Source organism: Mollisia scopiformis (genome assembly GCF_001500285.1).
Source record: "Mollisia scopiformis unplaced genomic scaffold LY89scaffold_29, whole genome shotgun sequence".
Lineage (NCBI taxonomy): Eukaryota > Fungi > Ascomycota > Leotiomycetes > Helotiales > Mollisiaceae > Mollisia > Mollisia scopiformis.
Window position 1 is genome coordinate 231,475 of NW_017263609.1, and position 17,655 is coordinate 249,129.

Below are 17,655 nucleotides of genomic sequence, written 5' to 3' on the forward strand. Positions count from 1 at the left end.
TCAGCCATGTTCACCAAACTCACCACGAAAATCGCCCTCCGGAAAGCGGGCATCCCGTCAAACGCGCTCTCGTTCCCTGATACCACAGGCGGTGATTCGAAAGATGGTAGTGGTGGAGGTAGTTCGCCGTTTGCGGGGGCCAAGGATGCGTGGCAGGTAAGTACTGCACTTCTGTTGGAGAAAGAAGAGGGGAGAGAGGGAAGAGATGGTAACTGTGGGATAGAATCTTCAAGTCCCGAAAGCGCTGAAGAGTTGGACGACGCCGCCTCCGGCTGCGGTGGAGGTTGCTCCTGCACCGGTGCTAGGGACGAGGGCCCCGAGGGATAGGAGTGGGAAGTTGGAGTTACCGCCCTTGGATGGACGTCCGTCGATAGTGATATTTCTCAGGCATACGGGCTGTCCTTGTTTGTTCCCTTTCCCTTCTTTCACATCTCCTACATGCATAATGCTGACCCTGCCCACAGTCGCAGAAAAAACCTTCATCGAAGCCCGCCGCCTCTCTAACAAATTCCCCCGTCTCTCGTTTATACTGGTATCGCATGCCTCAAAAGCGGCCACCGACCGCTGGGTCTCGCAGGTGGGCGGCGCGTGGTCGATGACTGTGGTGGTTGATCCGGAGAGGGAGGTGTATGCCGCGTGGGGATTGGGCGTGAGTACGACGTATCATTTGTTGAATCCGTGGACGCAGATGGCGATGCGGAGACTAGGGACGGAGGGGGGGATTTGGGCGAGGGAGGTGGATGGGAGTGCGAATCGGTGGTTGGTTGGTGGGGCTTGGGGGGTGGATGAGGGTGAGTGCTGTTTTTCTTTTCTTGTGTTGGTGAAGGAGGGAGTTTTATGGTCTGGAGAGAGGCTGTATGGCTTTGCTGGCTTTCTGCTTAAAGGAGGCCTTGGATTACACAGGTTGACTTTCACTGAGAGCTGGAATGTCATCACTGGCAAGGCTCAGTCTGAAGCAATTCAGATGATTACAGTCGGGGATATGGATCCAGCCTCCTTGACTACGTTGGCAGTTGGCAGAGAGCTCAGAAGCCAATTGCCAGGACCGAAGCTTGCGAAGCTCAGCCTTTGGTACATCATCTTGTCTAGAACATTTGAGGCTGATTTCTTTCCAGTGGGTACAATCCGATATGGAAGCGCAAGCAAAACAGCAGACGACATTCCGGATTTAGTAGAAGCGTGCAAGGCCTTAGGAGCATACTGAATCGTGAGTCTCTCCACCTTCCTATCACTCTACTTGCTCCTAATGCCAAAAATAGATACCCCAGCAAATTTTCAAATGTCCAAAAAATACAAGGATACCAAAAATGTCTCCTGAGCCCAGAACACAGTGGAGAACCTCCAAATGACGTCTCATCAAAATTTCCTCTCTCCTGACACGTGATTCTTACGGGTTCCCGGGAACGCTGACGCTCGAGTGGAGCGTTTTTAGCTCTCCCGTTTGATCTAAAGATTTCTCGTATCGGTATCCACAAACTTCTCCACTTCCTCCCGAATTTTCCTCTTCTGAGAAAGAAAAGTGGAAAAGGGAGTCGCGGCATATGCACCGCCATCAGACAAGCTTTTTGATCGGCTTGCGACTTTGGGCTAAGTGGTTCCTGAGTAATGTTCTGTGGGCCAATGAGCGGACATGATCTCCTGAGCTCAGATTTCTTACAGTATCGTTTGCGTGTTTGTGGATGGTGCGGCATGGGACATCGTAATCAGATGAGTGCAAGGGGAAGGGGTCCGAGTATTTTTATACTTCTGCAAGGGCATCCCCTCCTTTGTTGGAACTCTATTTCACTGCTTTGGACCCTGATATTTCGTCTAAGTTCTCCCTTGGGTCTCTTTGCTCTTGGCATACAAACATTTATGTGGTAGTCGTCCTTCAGTGGTATTGGCCACATCACGGTCGTTATTTTTATTTTTGCAACTTCTTTTTGTTTGGCGGAGTGATTAATCATGACAGACGAGCAGAAGGATAAGAGGCAGAGTTTGGAGGTGCCTGGTGCTGAGAGTGGAGGAGAGGCAGCTGCAGGGCCAGGCTCGACAAGTGCTAGTCGACAAGAGAGGAGTGTCACACCTTCAGCCAGAGCTGCGGAAGCAGAAGGAATGGGGGCTCCAACTTTGCAAAGAGCAGGAACATTACCACCACCGCGAGCGAGATCCGAGGATGCAGAAAATGCCACCCCTTTCAATCGCCGCCGAGGACGAACCATATCCGCACGAGATAAAGCTCTCGACCCCCGTCCAATGTCTCCTCGATCACAATTGTTCAAACGGCCATCTCGAGGTAGGGGGGACAGTAGTGGCAGAGAAGGCAGCATGGAACCAATACCGGAGAGCAGACAACAACAATCGAGCACGAGTAGACCGAGAAGAAGCACAGCTTCCGAGAGACCTTCGTTCATTTCACCCGGCATGCGTCCAAGAATGAGTACATGGGCTGTTGGACCAGATCCGGTGCGGGGCAACTCGATACAACGCAGACCTACAATTCTCATAAATCCTCCTGCTCAGACGACAGGTCGAGACATGGATGCTCAATCAGCGAACTTTACGCTAGCTGGAGCAGCCCCTATGGATCAAATTGCAGCCAACCAGCCATATGTTGATCCAGGATACGCGGATCTGAATCCTGCGTACGACCAACCTGTCAATGCTCGTCCTGTCTGGGGTCTAGCAAAACCTCTCCCCCGTGTCATTCGACCTGGCATGGTGCCAACGAGGAGTGAGCTCAAACTTCAGATCCCAGAGGCAGAACAGCAGAAACAAGATGCAGCAAATATTGATCTCGAGCAAGGCAGAGTGCAAGCAACCTTGAATCCCAGCAAAATATCACCACAACTGCAACAAGCAAGGCGGGAGCGAGAGAATCGTTTGATGCAAACATATAGCCGAACCGGTCTATCGCCCATCTCACCAATTAATCAAAGACCTTCAAGCGTGCTTTCTCCTTCTTCTCAAGTCATCGAAGAGGAAGGGGAGCAAGATCTCGGTACAGCACATCCACACACAGATCTTGCTCCCGTCCTCGAGCAACCCACCCCAGGTCCTACTCGCCCCGGCTCTCCCGAAGAACAACAACAGCAACAACAACCAGACCTCTCGCACTGGATCCCCGACGACGCTTCCTCAATCCTAACCGCGAAGGAAGATGAGAATGAAGGTGCCCTAGACGGGGATTGGATCGGTGAAGAATTCCCCCTCAAAGCCTACGATCCCGAAACAGACGAGATCCACAACCTCCACACGCACTGGTCTGTAATACGTTTGCGCTTCCGAGAACCGCTCGCCGAACTCCTCGCCGTCACAGTCCAGCTCACTCTCGGATTCTGCGCCGATCTAGTGGTCACAACATCCGCCTCCAAAGCCGGCAACGAAGAAACTACCGACTGGGCCTGGGGCCTCGCCACCATGGTCGGAATCTACATCGCAGGTGGCATATCCGGCGCTCACTTAAACCCCGCTATATCCATCATGTTGTACATATTCCGCGGCTTCCCCCTCCAAAAAGTACCCATCTACATCGCGGCCCAAATCTTGGGTGCTTTCCTCGCTGGTTTGATAGCTTTTGGCCTCTATCAAAAAGACATCATCGCGTATGGGGGCGCGGATCTCGCGAATTCTGGCACGTTGAGTAGTTTTATCACGTACCCGAGATATGAATGGATCGACGCCTCAACAGCCTTCTTCACCGAGTTCACAGGGACGGCCATCCTATCCGTCGCCGTCCTGGCCTTGGGAGACGATACCAACGCCCCGCCCGGCGCGGGAATGAATGCCTTTGTCTTGGGCCTCATCATCACGGTCCTGTCGATGGCGTTTGGATATAATACCGGGGCGGCGATGAATCCAGCCAGAGATCTAGGGCCGCGATTAGCGTGTCTAGCGGTCGGGTATGGAAGTGAGATTTTCAAAAATGGGTATTGGATCTATGGGCCCTGGGTGGGCACCATTACGGGGGCGTGCTTTGGGGCGTTTTTGTATGATGCGGCGATCTTTGTGGGGGGTGAGAGTCCGGTTAATTATCCAAGGAGGAGGATTGTGAGGGCGGGGAGGAAGTGGAAGAGGAGGTGGGCGGGGAGGATTAGGAGGGGAAGGGGGAGGGTTTTTAGAAGGGGTGAGGTGGAGGGGGATGGGGTTGGGAGGGCACCTGAGGTTAAATTTTGATGGCGGAGTGTATGGTTGTGTAAGATGAGAGGGGGCTTTGTAATGGAGTTGAGCGGGTAATTGGGTATAGATATCCCGGTATAGAGGTTAGAGCATAGACAATAGATCTAAATAATTCAAAAATCTTATTTAGAGATAGCCTAGGTAGATTAGACTAAACGAGGTTGCAGAATATAGACTTCCAGATTCACATTCACTCACGCGCAAATGAATAGGAAAAGAAATCTAATGTCCCATATTCACTTGCCATATATGCAAAGCAGAATTTCTAACTCGAACACCCACATCCAGCTCACGAGCAAGCACTCACTAAACCCTCCACATGCACAACACCTAAAGACCTGATAACTTCACAGACCTTCACCTCTTCCCAATTCACCGTGGCATCTTGAACATTCACATACTCGTCCAAACACCACCACAAACATCAGCACGAAAAAATCATTCATTCATCACCTTAAACACCTAAAATCACGAATACCCCCCCATAACCCCCCACCACTGCACCAAACTCCCAAAAAGAAACGCCCAACTCCCCCAAAAATCGGCTGTCGTCCCCCATATCACGCCCCACTCCGCGCCGTCACCTATCCAAGGTAACAGGCCCGCGAGCAGGAAACCCATACTTCCTATTGAGTTCCAGAGCGCTGCCCACCAGTCTGTTTGTTGCGAGTCAGTAATGAGCTGTGTCATGGAGGAGAGTTGGATAGATGACATACCCCATTTCCCGAATTCAGGTCTCCACCATGCCCTGTTTTGGGAGTTGAGAAGTTGGAGTAGAGCAGCGATTAAGAACAGAAGACCGCCGAGAGTCGCGGGTAGGAGGTTCAGGAAGTGGAGGAGGGTTGTGTTTGTTGAGGGGATGATGTTGGGTAGGGAGGTGACGGTTGCCATTCCGAAGATTATTGCGCCGGTTAGTTCTGTGTGTTGTTAGTTTTGGATAATTTGGAAAGGGTGAAAGTGGACAGACGGATTATCGAAGCGTGGAAGAGAATGGAACGAAAGTAGATTGAGATTAGTTGGGGAGTGGTTGGCCAGTAGATGAATGTTGGTGATCCGAGGAGAGCTGGTTGAGTCGCTGTGGATGATTGAGTGATGTCTTGGGGATTGGTGCTATGGATTGACGTTGCTGTGGCTGGACTCGAGTATTGAGATGATGCTTGGCTTGACGAGGAATCTGTTGAGTGGTCTCTGCTTTTTATTCGCACTGCTGGTTCTGTGTCTTTCTTTGCTATGGATTCGGTGCTCGATTCGAGGGGGATGCCTTCTGTGATGATCGGCTCTCCTCTCTCTAGGTTCAACGCTTCGAGCACGGCGACCCAAGAACCAACTAAGAAGATTAATGTCCCAATGACGCTTGAGGCAGGTGTTGCATAGGGAGTCTCGGTGTTAAAGTCGGTATCTGGTGCTATTAATGGTAGCAGTAGGAAGAATCCATTTGCAACAAATATAGCTGAGCCAATGGTAAATGATACTCCGACAAGATAGCTCATATCCCTGAAAGGGAACCTCGTACACATCAACTTGCAACGACGAAAGAAGCCTGGGCTGAGTTGGATCGGTGGCCGCGAAGGGAAAAGTATCTCGAGCGTCGAAGATGCACCTGCAGACTTAATCGAATATCTGTCATCGCTTTGGGGTTTGTAGTTATCTTCGATACTGAAGTTTGGCCATGTAGTGAATCGTTCTTCATCTTGTAATCGAATAGTTGCTTCGAACGATAATCGAGTTGCATTCGACTGATGTTCTTGGTCGTGAGTTGGCATTCTCATATATGAGGGTGCATTTCTGGCTCGCCAGAAAGCAGATAGCCTGGACGCCATATTGGACGCCATCTCATATATGCAGCCAGCTACTATGAGACGGCATTACTTGAACGTATTGGCAAATCTCAGGGCAGCCACTGAAGATGGTTGATCTTATCTTTCGTTATGATGCCACTAGGTGATGCGAAGGATCATACATGAATGGAGTTTTCGGTGGAGGTTTGAGCTCTATGGGTCTCTCGTGATAATAAAGCCGATGTGGTCGAGTGTCTAGGGCTTGGTTATCGACCAAAGTGGATATTTTGCGAGTATAGCCCTATGATATGGATGGGAGATATCCAATTGAGACCAAGAAGGACGACTCTGGAAGGCGCTACCAGGACCACGTCTCTATGTTACCGAGACTAGAGAACCGGGAAACCCTAGAACGTGTATGAAAGATCGACTTCTAGAAGATGTGATCCATGCAGGCTGCGGAACGGATCGAAGATGTAGTTCTTATCTGCTTGAATTATATCCTCAGATAGGAGAATATTTCCAGAGGCTTGGTGTCTTGTTTCACCTGACACGTCAGCCACTTGTGGCTTTCACGGGCGAGCTGGCATGCTTGGAGTTATATAAGGCGAAGTGGATATTCCGGGAACCATACTGAGCGATCCGGTAAGCCAAAGAGTCTGTGTAGGCGACATGTTCACTGTATGGAAAATGAGGCGGAAGTGAAGAAGTGAAGTTGCGATCAGGGGTCTGCTAGTCAAGCGACAGCCCCTGAAACAGCACGTCCCCGAAAATTTTCCGAAGCCGGGCTTAGCTTGGCAACGTGATTGTTGAGCAATTCTCTCTCGTCAAACACAGTCAATACGAGAATATGCCATGATGAGAAACAGCTGGCAGGGTTGATCTTTCATTCGAAGATTCCCACGACATCCTATTTGCCTGCCATCCTCTTCATCCTCTCTTCAGCAGCTTTAGCTCTCTTCTCTCTCTCCACTCTCAGCTTCATCTCTGGCGTCATGCCCCTCATCTCCTCTTCCGTCTTCTCTTGTGCTGTCTTCTGCAAAGCTATCGCTCTGCCTCTTCCAGCCGCCTTTCCCAATGGTCCTGTATCCGGAATCTTCGGGCCCTCTTCTTTCAACCGAGTAGCTTCAGCCTTCCTCCTATCTTCTTCCTTCTTGGCTTCTTCTGCTTTCTCTCTCTTGTCTCTTTGCCCAGCCTCGGCTTTTGAAATCGCAGATGCAACATGTGCAGCTTCCCAGTCCCACTTATTTTCTCCTAGTTCTTGGCGCGAAACGCGAAACGCGTCTCTGGTCGCACGGTCCCCAGAGAGATCGAACGCAGTTTTACCATCGCCATTTAATACTGTCGGGTCTGCGCCTGCTTTATTGAGGAGACCTGATACCAGAGGTGCCGAATTCTGGCTGGCAGCAAGATGTAGAGGAGTAGGAGCATGGAAATTCTGCTTGGAATCAAGAGGATGGAATCTGAAATCTGGCAATAACTCGTTGTTCTTCAAGTACGAAAGTAGGGCGGGTACTTTTGACCGTCGGACTAGAGCCTGAAGTTGTCCAGTATGAAGCAAAGCTTCTTCCTCTTCTTCGGAAAGTTTAGGCTTTGTTGGTGCAGATTGCTTGTTTGCTTTCAAGGCTGAAGCTTGCTGCGCAGCTGCTTCTGCAGCAACCTTAGCAGCGGCAATCGCAGCTTCGTCTACTTCAAGAACCTTGACTCGGGTAAGCTCAACAAAAGACCGCAGTAACTCATTTTGCGTAGCTCGACGAGTACTAAATGGGAACCCTCGTATTCGAGGGTCATTCTGTCGTAGAACCTGTCCATCGTATGGACCAAAAAGAGTCCTTCTGTTTGTACTTCCGGTTGCTCGAATAAACAATAGCTCCGAGGTGTCAATCATGCCTTTCCAATCTGACAGCAATAACCGTACTTCATCAGTAAGTGCTTGCTCATTATATCTTCTGAGACTTGATCCAGCAGAATGGGCCGCTCCTTTAGCATTATCGTTTGCTGACTGCGAACCACCTTGCTTTCGACGAGTGGTATATCGATGGAAGGTTTTATGAGCAAGCACAGTTGCGTCTCTGGAAAGTGGCCCCGTAGCTGAGGACTTTGTCTGTCTCGGTTCTAACGATACAACCATGGCGGCAAAGTGACCTCCTCCGATCATACATAAGAATATATGCGGTCCTTTGTATGCTTCTGGTAATGGCACTCCATTGTTCGAATCGGTCGGGACTTTCTTCTGTGGTTTTGGATATAATTGCTTCTTTTGGATGATGTCCAATATCGTAGGCTCCTTTTCTTGCTCAGCATTTGTAAAGATAGCTCGGTATATTCCTAGATATGTGTTGGTTGGCAAAGTAGGTGTTGTGAACCATAAAAGTGGAGTTTTGCCAGAACCACGTTTCCGCTTTGCAGGAGAAAAGTCGTCCGCGTCCCCATTTTTGCTCGAGGATATTGCTGCTTGCTTCTTCAGCAACGCACTTAATGTTGTTTCTTTCCTTCCTTCGTCATCCTCCTCGTCTTCGGAATCTGATGAGTCAGAGCCTGAAAGACTCTCGTCGAGATCTGCAAGATGTTAGCACAAATGCAAATTTACAGATAGAGCTTCGAACCTCCAATCATTTTCTCAAACTCTGCTTCTGTTACTGGTCTTCCGCCTCGTATCCTCTGCTTCAGGTTGTAGCCATGCAAGTCGGATCTGACATGACTTCTCTGGTCTGCCACAGTATGAAATGATACCCCGCACAACGAACATGCTTTCGACCCAACAGCGTCCTCTGTTCTCGGTTCTACAGGCTCTGTCTTGGCCGTTTCCAGAGTAGAATCCTCTTGTGGTCCCTCACTCGCGCCGTCTTTGCGTGCTAATGTTGATAGAATATCCGGAGGGAGGTCGTACACTGGAGCTTGTTAGAATATGTAAAAAATTTGACTCAACGGATGAAGTTGCTTACCATACAACGGTCTCCGTGTCACCTCTTCCTTTCGTTGCTCCATAGCTCTGCAGCCGTGGTGTAAATTCTGAGGCTGAATTTACCGCAACGTTCAAACCTATTAATACCCAACTAAGTAGGCTTTGAAGTAATGGTCATCGGCGAGACTTCTTATCGCTCGATAAGCGGTATGGAACAATGTTTCTCCGGATGTCCTCGCTAATCTGCCCCTGACGTAGTTGTCTTAGCCACACCTTGACCAAGCATGTGCAAGTCGACAAGCCCAAAGGAAGCAGGGAATCTAGTGTACATGACACATAACTATGCCAATTCGATGCACCCAGACAAATTCTTCCTCTCACCCCGTACATTGACTGGTCTAACTTGCATCGCACTAGAACAGAGTTTGTGGGGTACAAGGCTACAGTTCCACCCGTATTACTTTGAGCTACGAAGCTCAGACACCATATCCGTCATCGAATTTGAGAATTCCCATAAGATTCGACGTTCACCATCCTGGTGAAAATCAGTCATTTCCCATATCGAAATTCTTCAACCTAATTATCACCAGAGTCTAGATCCTTGTTGAACACTTGGGAAGCAATGTCTTCCTGTTTCGGGTCAAGAAAGAAGTCCAAACGGCAGGGTGACCGCGAGCCTCTGCTGCCTCAATATGAGGATGACACTTCACTTCAGCGGGTAGCTCATCAGAAGTTACACACATATCAAATGCTCAGAGCTCTTTCGAAAGGGTTCATGCCATCAACAGAGCAGACGATAGTCAACCTCAGAACGCTTCTTGCTTCAGATGTTCTCAACCCGGACACTCCTGGTCTCAGTCAGAGTGGACGAAAGCTTATGTATTATTCTAAGACATGGCTTCAGCAATTCATTGATCTCCTTCGGAATAAGAACGATGGCGATCAAATTCAGGATTTTATCTGGTTCATGATACATGCTCGTTTGTCGGTTGATACCAATGATCTCATTCAAACGGCGACATCAACGAGAGCAAAAGCAGATGCTTCAGCTGGTATGTACTACACGATGATTCTTTACGCGCATTGGTACTGATTTCCTCACAGCATATGAGAGTGTCAAGACCGTTGGCAGCCTTCTTTTGACCAATTCTGACTTCAGAATCTTCTTGTCTGACTTGAACACAATTGGTCGACAAGTCTTCTCAGACACAGCTCACACAATCTCAAATGTAGCCGAAGATGCTGCAAAGCAGATTGAGCCTTCAGATGAGCAAAGTGAGGCAGTCAAAGAACCTGGTAATGATGATGGACCAGCTCCAACCGGGGAAGAGCTAGGAGCAGAAGCTGCTGAAATTGCTGATGTTGTTGCAAATGGCGTCAAAAAGACTGGTATCGATGCTGGAGCTAGCTTCAAAGAGCACGTCTCTGGCAACGAAGGGGAAACGTTGAAGAATCGTCTCAAAGCTGCTGTCATGAAACTCCGGAAGCGTAACGACTACTCTGATTCTGTCTCCACTATCGGTCTGCTCATCAAGAGATATGCGAAAGTGTACTCGAGAGCTGTTGATAAGACTATCAGTACCGTTCAAGAGGATGTTGATACGAATGATGAGCTTGATCGAGCTATCAAGAATGGTTGGTCCTTGCTTAGCTCTTTCGGTGACAAGGATGCTTGGAAAGAGCTTGAGAAGAGATTCAACAAGGTCATGGAGCACTCTCAGAAAGATCCTGAGTTTGAAAACATGATGGAAGACGTCGCTGCCTCGGTCCAAAAGATGCTTACCGACCCCGACTTCTTCGATTCAGCATCCAACAAGATGGAAGAGCTTAAAGAAAAGTCCAAGGAAGTCGGCACCGAGTCACCTCTTCGGAAAGATATCGATGCCCTTCTCCAACAAGCACGCCGAACCTTCGACTCAGTAGTCCACGACGAAGACGTTTCCAAACTCCTTCAAACCACCCTCCGAATCTGGTCCATCCTCTCCCCAACCTCCCAAGTCACAAATCCCGAACTCCTAACCGATACCTACACAATCTTCATCCCCCTCCTCATCCAAATGATCCAATACCTCCCCATCCCCCGCCTCGAAATCTCCGCCCCAGAAATCGACCTCCTCCTCGAAAACCTCATCCTCGAACCCGGCCGCACCATCAACAACACCTCCTTCCTCCCCTTCCGCCTCAAGGTAGAAACCTACAACGATCTCTCCATCCGCAAAGCACGCTTCAGAACCATCTCCACGGTCCGCTCCCTCTGCACCATCAAAGTCCAAGGCCTCTCCATCCGCGCCGACGAAGTCGGTTTCTGGCTCCGCGCCCACAAAGGCCTCCTCCGCCTCGCTGACGAAGGAATCGCCTCTTTCGAGCTCGACGACAGAGGCATCGACATCGAGCTCGACGTCGAGATCGGCAAAGAGAAGCTGGAGAAAATGCTGACGCTAAGAAACGTGCGCGTTAAGATCCATCACCTATCTTACACTTTACGCAAGAGTAAATTCGCCTGTCTAGCCTGGCTCTTTAAACCCTTACTCCGACCCATCTTGCGTAAAGTGCTAGAAAAACAACTCTCAACCGCCATCGCCGATTTCTTCCACGCAGCGAACAGAGAATTGGTGTTTGCCCGCGAGAGGCTGCGAGCAACACGAATCTCGGACCCAAGGGATATAAGGACGTTTGTTAAAGCGGTGATGACACGATTAACGCCCGAGGACGATCCAGATCTGTATACGAACGTGGGAGTAAGGGGAGCGGCGGAGCAGAGGGGCAATGTGTTTGCGGGGGTATATGCTCCGGGGAGCGTGGTGAAGCTTTGGGATCAGGAGGCGGTGGAGGCGAGTGAGAGGGTGGATGAGAGTGCGAGGGCGGCGAGGAGTTGGAGGAATGAGATTTTTGATGTGCAGGCTCGGGCTATGGGGCAATGAATCGCAGGTTGAAGGAGCGGGTAAAATTGTATGAGTGTGGTGGGTTGTTATTCTATTATCGAACACGAGTATTGTAGCAATGGAATCCAAAAGTCAAATGAACGTCTCGCTCGTAAAGTTTCAGAGACGAAAGGAATTCGAAGAGACGGAAAGGGACGGTAAAAAAGAAAGTAGAGATGGTTGGATTCGAACCAACGATCCACAATTCCGAAGAACACGCTTGTAACTCCTCAGTTTCCTACAATTTCTTGCAGGCACAGCTTTAGAGCGTGTGAGCATCCGTTACTTCTTGTGAGCTTTACCACTAAGCTACATCTCCTTATTTCCGACAGAAAAGTGCTTGTTCAAAAGTATAAATTTGGTATTAGGCGTGAGAGTTGGATGCAGAAAGAGCGGAGGGGGAGAGGATGATTGAAGTGAATGGGATCAGGGATATTGAATCTGCCGTAGAAATTGGATAACAAGATAAGATTGTTCCCGTGGTTGTGGGACAACTCAAGTTAATCGAATGTGCGGTACTGGAATATATAAGATAAGATTGCTCTAGTGGTTGTGGGACAACTCACGTTGATTTAATCTGCGGTAGAGACTAGAATATACCTAAATTAAGATTCTTCCAGAGCTGGGAGGACAATATAAATAGGAAATGTAGATTGTCAAGGTCCGAGATTGAAGGGAGCTATAGTAATTCATCATTTCAGAAGTTACTCCACACTTGGGACTTCACCTCCTTATATTGTCTCACAAACTTTGGAACAATATTAACTTATAGTCCACTTCTTACGGTAGCACTAGGTAGTCCAGAAAATATCCGTCCCAAAGGTCATTCTTTTGTTCAATTGGTTTGTCCGAATTACAATTCGACCTCCATGAAGGTAATCCAAACTGTCTATTTTGACAATCTCCCAGTCCTGCCCGTGCTTTTTGTACCAGCTCATCCATTCAAAGTACCGTCCGTTCGCCAAATCATAAATCATTACGCCATAATGTCATTCTCCACTAAAGCACTCTCTAATCCTAGGTCCAGCCCTCTAGGAGAGCTTGCAATAGTTTGCAGGAAAGCTTCCTCGTACGCCCCGAAGTTCGCCTTCCCACCAATCATCGGTAGAATCTGTTTTCTTGACAACTTTGATTTGATCGCCTTCGCGAAAGCTGAGGTCGCCTTGAGACTGGCCTTCAAACGCATAGAGAGCTACCGCGTAGACACCTGAGTTCTGGGACCCAATGCGTTTGGGAGGAGGTGGGGGCGGTTTCTTCTTCTGGACCGCCGCTCGTTGAAAATAGTCTCCCGTCGGTCCAGCTGGGGAATGGGCAGAATATGAAGATGCGGGTGTAAGGTGAGTTGAGTAGTCTGGTGAGGCATAAGTCGGAGTAGGTTCTGGGGATGGTGTAGGTTCTGGCGCTGGAGGTGAGACGACCGTGAGCGAATTTGTCGATGGGATTCGCATAACGCGAGCCCTAGGATTAGGAGACACGGGCTGGGAGTCTATTGTTGCTTGTCCTGATGGTCGACGGAAGCCGTTTCGGACGTTTAAGCCAGTAACAGAAGAATTCTTCCGTTCATCCCCAAGAGTCATGGGTTGGTGAACAACCTTGCCACGAGCAATACAATTTATACTTTCCACTTCTTGTTTTATGGGCATGAAGTCCCTATTCCATGTAGATATGACATCTTCCATGGCTGGTGGCGGGGACTGGAAACCTGTATCTTCGCAGTAATTGTGTAGTGTTGTATAGTACTGCGCCAAGAGCGTATTCTGAATCATGATTTGGACGGCAAGGAGGTGAGGAAGTATGGAGAATGCGGCTGAAATGACAGGAGGGAGAGTCTCTCGAATACGATCATCTGCAACTCTGAAATCCTTTGAGGATTGTTAGCTCATTACGTAGACAGGGGGCTTGGATCTCTAACCTCTGCTGCTCTTCCAAGTTCCTCCTCTGCTTTTGCCAATGCTGCATTCTCACGGTCTGACCGCTTCAACTTTCTTTGGTAATTATTGACCTTGTCTTGGTAACGCTCCCAATCAAGCCTCTTATTCTCCCTCTTCTTGATCACTTTCTTTATTGGTGCCAGATACTCCTTTGCATCGGTCGCAGGTTTGATCACACGAGCATCCATCATACCAACTTCTTCCAACAGATCAGTCTTCAGCTCTGAATATGCCTCCTTCAGTTTCGACGCTCGGTCTAATTGGGGTCTTGGGGTCATGTATGGTTCGTGTCCATGGCCGTCGCTTGCTCCCACAATAGGCTGGTATATTTCCTCGAATATGGTTGTCGTCGAAACCTGGATGCTGAGAATTGATACCCATGCATCTCTCCATGCTTTAGAAGCTTCTATTATCTAGCATCGCCTGTCAATAAGCTATGACCAGGAGTTCCAAACTATGGGACGAACCTTTGCGAGCATTTTATCAGCATCTTCGTAATCATTGAGTAACACAGCGACATTGGCAGTATCGCCAGCTCCCTTCTTCATGAGCTTGCCAAATTGGCGGTGCATGGAATTCATCGTGGCAGAAGTTTCTGAGCTTCGTTCAGCTGAACTGGTGGTAGTGACTGAGAGTGCCAAGTTTGTTTGGCAAAGATGCGAATCCTGATGTTGCGTGAGGTTGAATTAGGAAGATGACAGGAGAGAGAAATGACAGAAGAAAGTTCAGGATGTCAAATTGGCACAGCCTCGCCTCTTATTATTAGTTTAGGGACAGAGAACGTCACGCTCAGAGGTCGATAGTTGCGAGGTTGGCTGCGCTTTGCGGCCTGAAACAAGTTGGATGCGCGGGGTGGTTCTGGAAGGCTGCCTGCGCCTAAAATCCCAACACTTACTTACTTCTGCTCTACCTTACCTGTGAGGCAAATACGCCGTATACGGTGAATGATGAGCGACATTGAGGGATGCAGTCTGTGGAACGTAGATCGGAGGTGTAAGGATGTTTGTTGGAGCAATTGGACATTCTTGCTTCGTCCAAGTCGCAGTGGTAGTTGATCTCTGTCGAAATGACGGAGATTGTCTTGGCTCTGCGGAAACCATTCGCTGGCAAGGGACAGGAGGGAAGCCCGGCACGTGAGCGCGTTAAGGAAGTCGCGTCCCGGTCGCGCTCGAGATGCAAAATAATTCACGGTTCACAAAGTCAACAATAGTCAACAATTGTCAATCGATTGGGTACGGCACACGCATTAATTCCGAGACAATGATCAATGACACACGATATCATCCTCCATGGCGATGACTGCCTCGATTTCTGGCTCTGCAGCTTCGATGGATGTTTCCCAAACGCAAAATACAGCTCCAGTTCTAGAGTTTCGATGTCTGTACACACAAGACCTGCGGCGAAAGCAGAAGAGATGGCAGGATGGACGTCTCAAGTTCCATACGTTCAACAAGCGCGTCATGGTCTACGATGATAGGTCGAACTTCGTGGGAGATACACATTGGCGCGAGGACTCGGAGTTTGCTGAGGGAGAGGAACTCGAATTAGAGCGCTCAGGAACTCTAGTCGAAGTCGGCGAATGTGTTGGGAAACGAGATCAAGATCTCACCGAGTTAGTGGACAAACGTGTCAAGGAAAGGGAAGAGAGAGCCGCTGCAAAAGTGACCTCACCTGCGGTGTCGTTGTTCAGGAGCCAGGGAACTCCAACACCGAACGTTTTGCGCTCAAAAGCACTGAATACTCTAGTGACCCCGAATGGTCATTACGGAAGAGCGTTATTGCCTGCCACGTCTCCATTCGAAGAAAGACAAGGACTTGCTGGTGGGCAAGAGAAGGATGAACAAGAACGGCCGGCTAAGAGACGGAAACCGAATGAGCCCACATCAAGCAGAAATGGCTATGCTCAAAACTTGATGGGAGCAACACTGAATCTTACATCGTCAAGACCACCAAGCACGGGACCTATACGATATGAGCCAGTGAGACTCACTACCTCTACACCCGCGCGATCAGAGGCCATTGATCTTACACTAGATGGAAGTGATGATTCTGATCAAGGTGTAAATCTTCGAACAAATGAAGTAACTGTCGCAACGAAGCCATCGAAGCAGCAAAAGAAGCCTCGACGATCTCCTCCAGCCAAGAGTGGATATGCTAGCAACCTTACTGGAGCTGCCTTGACATTGTCACGGCCAGACAGCTTTGTGCAAATTCGACCTAGCAAGTTATCTGCATCACGACCCATTGTACCGAACAACCAAGAATCGCCCGATGCATCCTCCCACGACGACGATAGCTTTGCTGAGATAGTCTCTCCCAAAAGACCAACGGCAAAGAAAGCCACGAAACCCAAGGAAGTCTCCAGATCTCATAAGCCCGGCACTTCTCCCTTGTTGAGCTCTTCTTCGACGCCGGTTAGGAACAACAAGACTCCAATGCCCAACAAAGAAGTCCGTCGGCCTAGACCTGTCACACAAAATTCTTCAGCAGTCGAACCAAGGCCCGACAAGCCAACATCGCCTTTACGTATTAAGGCTAGATCAGGTCCGAAGATGATGATGCTTATGAATCGTCCAAGCTCGCGAGCAAATGCCTCAGCTGATTCTTCTGGACAACGGCGTACGAAATCAACGCCAATACAACATCTATCAAAGCCTTCCAACGAGGTTGTGCTTTCTCAAGCAACAATGGAGTTGAACGCCTTTTGCCAGAAGCAGGAAGAGAGATTGCAAGCAAGACTAAGAGGCGAGCGACGTCCTATGGTTATGGACCTAGACGACGAAGACGATTTATCTGCCTCGCCCGTCGAAAGTGGTATTGGTCATCAAACAACCGACCAACTTCTCTCTCGAAGAAGTAAACTAGCTGCAAAGCAAGCCAAGGCTTCTTCGAAATCTGACATTGACTATAATGAACGCTCTGAAAAGCAGGCAAGCAAAGGATCACTACAGTTGACTCACGAGGAACAGCACAGTCAAGAGCAATCTACCTCGACCTCTGATACGCTCTCGCCCCCAACTCGTCCAGGGAGCATGCTAGCAGAACTTCTTCTGCAGGCTCCACAGTCCCGATCGGTCATCTCTGCCAATCCTGTTCCAGAGGTCGTTGGAATTGCTATGGCGCAGTCACCCTCAGCTACATCTAATGTTGACGATCATCTGGTCCATTCAAATCCCCTAGAAGCGGTCCTTGCAATATCCCAGCCAATTCAGATAGGAATCGATAGGCCTGGACCTGAACAGCCAGAACAAAGTTCACGAAAACCTAGACCACTTGCACAACATGTCATTGGTGATATTCAAGCTGCCACGGAACATTTTCGTGCATTGATTAAGTCCTCAGCTAGCCAACAGCACGAGTTGACTGGCGTGCCGCCACGTCCGCCTGAGGTTGAGGTTGAGCAAATGGTTGCGATAATACGCCCTTTACCTGAGAACCAGGAAACAACATCACGAGAATTGCCCCTGAAGACTTTCTCAGAACTGCTCCAGCCTCCAGGGAATTCAGCGGTTAGCGAGCCTGAGCTTCACGATAATGCAATTGAGGCTGCGCCAAGAGCCACAATTTCTCCAGTACCTCCACTAGTTCAGACTAATCCCCCACCGAGAAGAATATTGGTTAATCCTGCAACTCGTGGTAAATCTGTCCAGATTCTAGCAGCCAACACGATCGATACTCTGAACAATGCTACGCCGAATATCATGGCTCCACCTCCGCCACGATTATCGAGCCGAACCGAAACCATTAATGGCCGGAGTGACGTAGTGACTGCTGGAGCAGACCGTGTAGCAGCGAAAGAAGTATCAGATGGCGGGCCATGGAGTCGAGAAGCTTTCGATTTGTTTGACACTAGGACTTGTGAGAGAATCATGGCGCAGAGGGCGCGAGTGCGCGAGTAGCCCACTGCGCCAATGCTGCCACTGGCTACACCTAATGACCTAGGTACCATCATTGCTGGTCTT

At 49.2% G+C, this 17,655-nt stretch overlaps 6 protein-coding genes and 1 pseudogene across 7 annotated transcripts; 4 read left to right on the forward strand and 3 right to left on the reverse strand.

The window, feature by feature from the left end:
- Positions 1–6: 6 nt before the first annotated feature.
- On the forward strand, positions 7–1,204 carry LY89DRAFT_701359 (uncharacterized protein; the record flags this gene model as incomplete). Its single annotated transcript, XM_018217190.1, has 4 exons — positions 7–156; positions 224–404; positions 465–791; positions 1,116–1,204. The coding sequence occupies 4 exons, from the start codon at positions 7–9 to the stop codon at positions 1,202–1,204; spliced, it is 747 nt and encodes a 248-aa protein (XP_018063637.1).
- A 396-nt stretch (positions 1,205–1,600) lies between these two features.
- On the forward strand, positions 1,601–5,200 carry LY89DRAFT_761821 (aquaporin; the record flags this gene model as incomplete). The annotated part of the gene is made up of 2 exons (XM_018221557.1): positions 1,601–4,092; positions 5,117–5,200. The coding sequence occupies exons 1-2, from the start codon at positions 1,945–1,947 to the stop codon at positions 5,198–5,200; spliced, it is 2,232 nt and encodes a 743-aa protein (XP_018063638.1). The 5' UTR covers positions 1,601–1,944.
- Positions 5,201–6,846: 1,646 nt separating this feature from the next.
- LY89DRAFT_676095 (uncharacterized protein) lies at positions 6,847–8,924 on the reverse strand (the record flags this gene model as incomplete). Its single annotated transcript, XM_018213556.1, has 3 exons — positions 6,847–8,495; positions 8,543–8,827; positions 8,882–8,924. The coding sequence occupies 3 exons, from the start codon at positions 8,922–8,924 to the stop codon at positions 6,847–6,849; spliced, it is 1,977 nt and encodes a 658-aa protein (XP_018063639.1).
- A 206-nt stretch (positions 8,925–9,130) lies between these two features.
- LY89DRAFT_724320 (uncharacterized protein) lies at positions 9,131–12,092 on the forward strand. Its single transcript, XM_018218886.1, has 2 exons — positions 9,131–9,893; positions 9,946–12,092. The coding sequence occupies exons 1-2, from the start codon at positions 9,464–9,466 to the stop codon at positions 11,760–11,762; spliced, it is 2,247 nt and encodes a 748-aa protein (XP_018063640.1). The 5' UTR covers positions 9,131–9,463; the 3' UTR covers positions 11,763–12,092.
- Positions 11,934–12,081, reverse strand: LY89DRAFT_t78 (annotated as a pseudogene). The gene has a single exon. The product of its transcript is annotated as a tRNA-OTHER (tRNA).
- Positions 12,093–12,514: 422 nt separating the features above from the next.
- On the reverse strand, positions 12,515–14,768 carry LY89DRAFT_690338 (uncharacterized protein). Its single transcript, XM_018216076.1, has 3 exons — positions 14,161–14,768; positions 13,675–14,106; positions 12,515–13,624 (listed from the first exon to the last, which is right to left on the reverse strand). Exons 1-3 carry the CDS (start codon positions 14,272–14,274, stop codon positions 12,794–12,796), a joined length of 1,377 nt encoding a protein of 458 aa, XP_018063641.1. The 5' UTR covers positions 14,275–14,768; the 3' UTR covers positions 12,515–12,793.
- Positions 14,769–15,021: 253 nt separating this feature from the next.
- Positions 15,022–15,633, forward strand: LY89DRAFT_598276 (uncharacterized protein; the record flags this gene model as incomplete). Its single annotated transcript, XM_018210031.1, has 1 exon — positions 15,022–15,633. A coding segment is annotated over one exon (612 nt), but the record flags the coding sequence as incomplete, so codon positions are not given.
- Positions 15,634–17,655: the final 2,022 nt, after the last annotated feature.

Bases quoted from the DNA above. Each gene is read 5' to 3' on its own strand.
- LY89DRAFT_690338 (XM_018216076.1), bottom strand. From the start codon at position 14,274: ATGAATTCCATGCACCGCCAATTTGGCAAGCTCATGAAGAAGGGAGCT. The intron at 14,107-14,160 runs GTTCGTCCCATA...AGGCGATGCTAG, and splicing joins CTGATAAAATGCTCGCAAAG to ATAATAGAAGCTTCTAAAGC. The intron at 13,625-13,674 runs GTTAGAGATCCA...CAATCCTCAAAG, and splicing joins AACTTGGAAGAGCAGCAGAG to GATTTCAGAGTTGCAGATGA.
- LY89DRAFT_724320 (XM_018218886.1), top strand. From the start codon at position 9,464: ATGTCTTCCTGTTTCGGGTCAAGAAAGAAGTCCAAACGGCAGGGTGAC. The intron at 9,894-9,945 runs GTATGTACTACA...ATTTCCTCACAG, and splicing joins AAAAGCAGATGCTTCAGCTG to CATATGAGAGTGTCAAGACC.